We start from the raw sequence: 8225 nt of genomic DNA, 5'->3' as shown, positions 1-8225 counted from the left end.
TGTGAAAGATGCGATCACGATATTGCCAACATCCATGTAGGATCCACACCACGTTCGATCAAGATACGCATAGGATGGGTTGATGATACGCGTAGAGAAGATTACTGTACCTTGTCGGTACAGACCGAATGAATGTCAGAAATATAAAATATGGTACATTCGGTGTTGTTGAATTAAATTTACATAAGTTGTGCAGACTGTTCTCTGTGCTCCAGACAATAGGTTTTTGCGACAGTACAGTGTGCCTCCATATTTTAGCATATGTAGAAGTACTGGCTTTTATCTTTAGTCAAGAGTACTGGCTTATCAGAGAAAATCATTTATCATAGACTATGGGCTGTACACAAATAAGCATGCTTTAGATTTAAAGAAAGTCTATCCAGTGTCTTTGTGTTCAGGATTGCTCTTTCATTTCATTTATTTTCACCAAAATGCGTTTTTTTGTCTGTGTATATAAATTCAGTGTAAGTTCAGTTGCAATTCAACATTTGGTGGGATTAAAACCCCAGACTGTATCCCATTACTTTGAAGAATTGTTTACCTTATTTATTGAAGAGATCAGTAAAAGAAAATTGGCATGATCACGAAAAAGTGCATAAACATATCAAAGTGAGATTGAACGCATCTACATGCTGACCGCTAGATAAGTACAGAATGTAACGGCCAACTCCCTGCATTATGAGATCTCTGCAGTTCATTAAGTACTGATTAAGAAACTGGGAGCTACATGTACAAACTATAGGAAACACAAAAAGGAGTGTTTTTGTATACAGCTAAGATTATACCATACTCTGCAAAGAGACTGGGGTCCAGTGTGAGACATGGTACTTGTGGTGTACATTCACAAGCAGTAATGTGTAATATATATATATGAAGTAAGCTAGGCACGGTACACATGTAATGGTACATGTGTGTACAATTGTAGTTGAACTTGATGTGCCACTGTGTTTCCGTAGTTCACCAGCTATCGTAATCCCTGGAATGTTATAGAAGTCTGTGATGAAATTAATAATTCTTCATGTTACTATTACATAATCTGCTATAACAGATTAGAAGTCTTTTGTGATTATGATTGAACTGCTTGATGTAATGAATTAGTAATTTCTTTTGGGTTTAAGGCCCTTTATAGTCTCTATGTCGAATGAAAGAAAAATTGAGTCACACTAGAGTGGTGTTTGGTGCACCATTTTGACAAGAGATTTCAGAAAAGATTTCTTTTTGTCTTCTTTATTACAGACTCCCTATGAGGACTTGACTGTGATGACCCATATCTGATGGATGAAAAATTGACATATTCTAACTGGTTCCGTCCATAACAAGTTTGGTGAAGTGACTCTCTGTGACAATGGCAGAAGGCTCTGGTGATAATATAGACCCGAGGAGGATTCTGGTTAAGGTGAGAGGTCATTCAGGTTAAGGTGAGAGGTCATTCTCTGTGGTCTTATTCAAAATCTGTACTTTGTAGTGATTCAGTGTGGTAATAGTGTTATTACAGGACCTGGAAAAGTTGGGAAATTGAAATTAAATTTCAACTGAGTGGAAATTCAGTGGTTTTTTTGTAGTGAGGACTGGAAAACACTTGGCATTGAGAACTGTCTTAGTCCAGGCAGTGTGAGCGGAGTACAGAACCCACATGAGTGGCTCCCTGTCCCCCATGGTGTAAGCGGAATATGGAACCTGCCCAAGTGGTTGCCTTGCCTCGCACGGTGTGGGCCGAGTTCAGAACCAGCCAGATTGGTTCCTTCGGCTCGCATGTTGTGAGTGGAGTACGGAGCCTGCCCCAGAGGTTCCCTTGGCTAGCGCGTTGTGAGCGGAGTACAGAACCCACCCTGCTATGTGGACGGAGCACAGAACCAACCCAAGTGGTTCCCTTGCCTCGCACAGTGTGGGCGGAGTATGGAACCTGCCCGACTGGTTCCCTTGGCTTACACAGTGTGGGCAGAGTTCAGAACTCATCCAAGTAGTTCTCTTGGCCCGCGCATTGTGGGCCAAGTACATAACCCACCTGAGTGGTTCCCTTGGCCCGCGCTTTGTGGGCCGAGTACATAAGCCACCCGACTGGTTCCCATGCCTCACACAGTGTGGGCAGAGTTCAGAACTCATCCAAGTGGTTTCCTTGACATGCACAGTGTGGGTGGAGTTCAGAACCCACATGAGTGGATCCCTTGACCCGTGCTTTGTGGGCAGAGTACAGACCCCACCTGAGTGGTTCCCTTGGCCCGCGCTTTGTGGGCAGAGTACAGACCCCACCTGAGTGGTTCCCTTGGCCCACGCTTTGTGGGCAGAGTGCAGACCCCACCTGAGTGGTTCCCTTGGCCCCCACTGTGTGACCGGAGGACAGAACCCACCCAAGGGGTTCCCTTGGCCCCCACAGTGTGAGGGGAGTACAGAACCCACACAAGTGGTTTCCTTGGCCCGTATGTTGTGAGGGGAGTAAAGAACCCGCCCCAGTGGTTCCTTTACCTGTGCATTGTGAAAGGAGTACAGAACCCACCCAAGTGGTTCCCTTGGCGCACGCAGTGTGAGCAGAGTGCAGAACCCACCCAAGTCTTTGACATTACCTGATGCACAGCTGTGTACAAGTTTATGACAGTTAAATAAGCTCATTTCCCATTGCTTTATGTATGTATGACTGATAAATATAAAGCTTTCTGGAAAATCTGGAGTTTAGACCTGAAAATAAAAGCCTGGAAATTTGCAATAGTTACGTTATACAAACATTGAATACTGTTCTGTACCACACATTGACACTCTTCCACTATAATGCACTTTGTCAAGTTCTGTACCACACATTGACACTCTTCTTTAAACTCTAATTCACTTTGTCAAGTTCTGTACAACACATTGACACTCTTCCACTCTGGTGCACTTTGCCAAGTTCTGTACCACACATTCATACTCACCAACTGTAGTAGACTTCGTCAAACTCTGTACCACACATTGATACTCACCCATTGTAGTACACCTTGTCATGTTCTGTACCACACATTGATACTCTTCTTTACATTCTAGAACACTTTTCCAAGTTTTGTACCACACATTGACACTCTTCCACTCTAGTTCACTTTGTCAAGTTCTGTACCACACATTGATACTCTTCTTTACATTCTAGAACACTTTGTCAGGTACTACACATTGATACTCCACATATTGATATTCACCCATTGTAGCACACTTTGGCAAGTTCTGTACCACACATTGATACTCACCCATTGTAGTACACCTTTTTAAGTTCTGTACTACACATTGATACTCCACATATTGATATTCACCCATTGTAGCACACTTTGGCAAGTTCTGTACCACACATTGATACTCACCCATTGTAGTACACCTTTTTAAGTTCTGTACTACACATTGATACTCCACATATTGATATTAACCCATTGTAGCACACTTTGGCAAGTTCTGTACCACACATTGATACTCACCCATTGTAGTACACCTTTTTAAGTTCTGTACTACACATTGATACTCCACATATTGATATTCACCCATTGTAGCACACTTTGGCAAGTTCTGTACCACACATTGATACTCACCCATTGTTGTACACCTTATCAGATATCTCTTCAGTTGTTAAATGTCCACTTTCTGAATGTAATTGTTTTTCCTGCAGAACCTTCCCAGTGGGTCGAGTGAGGAGCTAATCACTAACTACCTGGAGGTTGTGACAAATTTGGGGGTGACTGATCTAGACTTTAAACCTGAGCTTCTATCATCAATCAGCCTGGTCAAATTTGATGAGGAGTTCACAGGTAGGGCTGTGTGTTATTCCTATGTTGTCCTGTCGCTATTCGAACTCATAAATTAATCCAGGTTCCAAGAGTAATTCCAACCAGTTTCAATGAAGACAAACTGAATTCGATTATAATTCTTATTTCACACACAGATAAGTTTGTCAAAGGCATGTAGACATACGTGGTTGTAATCGGTGGCTTTCATTTTCTTTAAATGAGTTGAGGATGTGGCATAACAAATAAAAATACAGAACAGCTTCTCTGCTTTATTTTTGGGGGATTACAAATGGTTTAAACGACATTGTTTCTAGTGCTCCAGTTGTCAGTCTGGAAATTAATTTTTTGTATATTTAATTGGTGTTTTATGTTGTTTTCAAAAAAAATTTCACTTACACGAGCCAGCATTATGGTGGGTGGAAGACCAGTCCCTCGGCAGGTTGTTTGCAGATCTTCTCACCCAGGTCTGGAGAGGAAGCTAGCATGAGCTGGACATGAACTTACACTGATTGCATTGGTGAAAGGCTCCTGGGTCATTGTGCTACACTTCCACCACTGCAGCCCCCCAGCCCCCCCCCCCCCACCCTCCCCCAGTTATGTGAAAATTAAGTAGCCTGCGGTGACAACTGTCAAAATAACTTTGTTGGGAATAGTGCTAAACTGGTCTCACTTTCAGAGTGAGTTGATTGATGATGTACCTCATTTTCGATTATCATCAACAACTGATGGAAAATACACATAAATTAGAGAGGTTATTGAGAAATATAAAATAAGCCTCGAAAATGTAAAAAAAAGAAAAGTTTTTTTTTTTTGGCCTAACTTTTTTCATTTTCTTTAAAACCATACTCTTTGAATTATTGCACCTTTCATCTATCCTTTGCGATACTTTTACAGATGAAGCCTACAAGCTTGCTGTACAGAAGACAAGTCAGAAGCTCCTGACTGGTCAACACGTTGTCATCCAGCGGGTTGCCATGGCGACAAGAGTTCTTCTTCATGATGTGCCGTTACCACAGACCACAGAAGAATATTTACAGTTATATTTTGAAAAGCTTCTGCATCCTGTGGATGGAAACATTCGAAAAGTTGCTCTCTACTCGGACATTCAGAAAGCTGTCATCATGTTTAGCCCGCCTGATGGTAAGTAAATACAGACTTTCACTTTCAGTATCTGAGGAACTGAAACCTCAGGCAACTGTAGAATGCAAAGTTTTAAATGCATTTTACTAGTTTTACTAAAAATTCTGAAAAAAGAAAATCAAACCGTTTTTATGGACTGTGTTAAACATTTTTTTTTATTTCAGATTCGTTATTTTTCTAACTTTGTGTCAAGGCCTATGCAACACAGATCATGTGCTGATGGAAGTAAAGGTTGTAAATTCAACACACTGTCTGAATGCATATCAGCTGTCTTAACGAGGAATTTGTGATTGAAATTGTACATTTTATTCTGATTTGTATCATTTATCGTTACCGTGTTTATGCAGATCGCTGTATACTCCTAGAAAAAGTCATCACTTCTGAATTATTAATACGTAATTTTGGTTTTTTTTTTCTTTGTTAGGAAGCTGATTTCAGCTAATAGTTTGACAAACAATGTATTTTTTATGTACAAAGTACAGGCATAGCTTATGTCATACCTTGAGCATCAGCGTCGATGAAAGTCACGTTAAACAAAATGTTAGGGGTGGTGTCTTAAAAAGTACAGCTGATATTGAGTTCAGGGTTTGCAGACATGTAGTGCACAATGACACAAGGTGGGATGTTCCATCATTGACTCCGTGTGTACATATTAAATATCATAAATTACCAAATTCCTGACTTAGAGTATTGTGTATTAAAAGCAATGTTAAAATTTTAGGAGTGGTACCTCAAAAAGTACAGCATGTGTTGACCTGAAGATTACATGCACATATAGCAAAATGTCACTCTGTGTGCGTATTAATTATTGAAAATTACCAAATCCACGATTAGAGTACACATACGTCATGTATTGAGTGGAAGTTTTGCATTCAAATGCCTACTACAGGCCAGCTCTTCAGTAGCCTTGCTACCAAATCTAAGCTCCTTTTTTTAACATTTTAGTTGTGGAATACATCCTCAAACAGAAGATTGAGATAAGTAAGACTAAGGTGAAGGCCGAGTTGTACTTCCCGGAGTTTCACCTACCAATACTCAATAGTCAGCTTGAAGAACAGCGGAATCGTCATGCAGCAGAAGTGAGCGATGTTAACCTAGAGATGGATACCCTTCATGAGGCAAAGCACACAGAGGTGGATGTCAATCCTGGACCATTGGAAGGTGAAGAGAGACAAACTTCATCAACGAACACTGTCAGGAGACTCACTCATCATTTTGAAAAGGTGGCACAGTCACCGCCAAGAGGTGACGAGCCCACATCACCCACGAGGCAACGATCTGTGGAAAAGTTAGAGGGAAAGATTGTCAATGAGAAACAAAGCTGTGATAGTACTGCTCCTGATGCAGCTGTAGAAAGTGCAAGGTTTTCTTCTGATCGCATTGAAAGACCTGCTGGAGGGAAACAAGTGATTGTAGATCTTAGCCATTTCATTCCATCACCCAGAAAAGAGAAAACAATGGAAAATGTGCCTAGGGTTGTTGGCAATCCACCTACCGTTGCCTCTAGACCAAGGAAAGATAGCAGAGGATCATGTCAGGGAGGTGGACAGACAGAGTATTCCCTGTCACCGATGTCGGCATCTAAGTCTTTCCACCACTTGCCTGATCAGGAAACTCTCACTGTTACAGAAGAGTGTCCTTCAGAGCGCCAGTCGGCACATGGATATTTGTCACTACGGCAACCAGTGTCTGAGGAAGGGAGAGTGGAGTCCAGTTCCCGTCGCAACTTGATGCCTCACTCAGAATCTGGCTTTTTGCATGGACAAACAACTGAACGTTGGCAAGAGGAGAGAAATGTAACCATTCATGATCTCAACATGCCCAACAACCGACATGTCCCAAGGGTAACCAGTGAATCAAATATGCTTGGAGGACATGCAAAGCCTGCCGGGCAGAGAAGGATCGTTGACAATCCGGAAGATTCTGAAGAGAGGTGCCTCAGAGAACGTGAGAATTGCACAGCAGAAATGCAGACTCCATTGGATGTTGCTCCTGTTGTCTTCAAAGAGATGACCATAGACAGACTTAAACTGGAGTTGCTCAGTCAAATTGAGGGTCTGAAAAACTTGGCATGTCGTGTTGTTACTAATGAAGAAACGGGCACCCTTTGTTTTGAAGGAACAGAAGCACAGATTCGTTCCTCTCGGCTTCAAGTTTATGAGTTGACAAACAACATGGAGGAGATTTCCATTAGCCTTCCGCATTCCTCCATGTTGGAAATAATAAGACATGAAAGTTCCAGTCTCCAGTCGGTGTTGAAGAAGCATCGGGCTGTCATCTCTGTCAAAAAAGACCAGGTGAGCATTGTGGGATTGTCCAAGAAAGAAATGAAGCAAGCAGAATCTGCTTTGCTCAAAATGGTCATAAGTGACTCTTTGACATTGGATCCATCATATATGACCTTCACCCAGTCCGAGGAGTGGCGGACTTTCGTCCAGAAGAAGCAAAGCAGTGGTTTAGTCAGAATCATCACTGCTTTAGAGAAGAAAACAGTGTATGTGAATGGCATGACTAAAGAGGTGTCGTCGGTGAAAAAAGAAATCATGTCCACTCTAAAGCAAAATGCCACAGTGGTGAAGACGATTAAAGTGAACAACCCCAAGGGGAAGTTTATAAATTACCATTGTAAATACCAGCTGTCTCAAATCAACGACAAGTTAAGGTGCGTTTACTTGTTGTAAATGTAAATGTTATTTTAAAGTATATTGTATGTATTGAGCTTTGTGTCAGTACTGTATTTCACCTAAAGGTTGTCATGTAGAAATGCAGTTTCAAAAGCACCTAAGGCCATGCCAACTTAAGTTTTTTTTTTTGGATGCACAGAATAAATGTTTTTTCACAGTTTAATGAAGGAGTAAAATTATGTAATTTGTGAAAAATATGAACTATACCAGCAATTTTCCCCCATCAAAGGCATCTTTTCATAATCAGGATGCCATGAAAAACATGAAAGTTAGAAAGTCTCAAGATCGAAAAAAATAAAAAGATCAATTTTCAGTTTCATTTTTATTCCATTTTTGGATTCTTTAGCGTTGGTTTGCTTGGAAAACACAAAACAAAATTTGTGCTGCCTAAAGGCCTTAACATGATGCTTTTAACAACGGCACTTATATTTTTGTGATAAATTAATTCTTCACCAGAGAACTCATCTTAAGTGGCATTATAAGGGGGCTGAATCAGTCAGAACAAAATGTGTCACTTGAAAAAAGTAAATTTTAGGTGAAATACAGTAATGTAAATTTGTGACATATTCAGATACGCAAACTTCAGCAAACAAGAACAGGTTTATTTACTTGTAAATACCAGCTTCTCCTAATCAGCAATAAGTAAAGGTCTGTTCACTTGTAA

General features: G+C 40.9%; 1 protein-coding gene across 1 annotated transcript in view; it reads left to right on the top strand.

The window, feature by feature from the left end:
- The first annotated feature begins 1241 nt into the window (after positions 1-1241).
- Positions 1242-8225, top strand: part of LOC135479341 (uncharacterized) — a 35644-nt gene continuing 28660 nt past the window's right edge. Inside the window, exons 1-4 of the mRNA XM_064759165.1 lie at positions 1242-1396; positions 3620-3758; positions 4632-4877; positions 5823-7539. Of these exons, the coding sequence (XP_064615235.1) occupies positions 1346-1396; positions 3620-3758; positions 4632-4877; positions 5823-7539 (2153 nt within the window). The 5' untranslated portion in view covers positions 1242-1345. The remainder of the gene's footprint in view (positions 1397-3619; positions 3759-4631; positions 4878-5822; positions 7540-8225) is intronic.

This window comes from Liolophura sinensis, chromosome 12 (assembly GCF_032854445.1).
Source record: "Liolophura sinensis isolate JHLJ2023 chromosome 12, CUHK_Ljap_v2, whole genome shotgun sequence".
Lineage (NCBI taxonomy): Eukaryota > Metazoa > Mollusca > Polyplacophora > Chitonida > Chitonidae > Liolophura > Liolophura sinensis.
The sequence above is the reverse complement of the archived record's forward strand: the minus strand, read 5'-3'. Positions and strand labels throughout refer to the sequence as shown.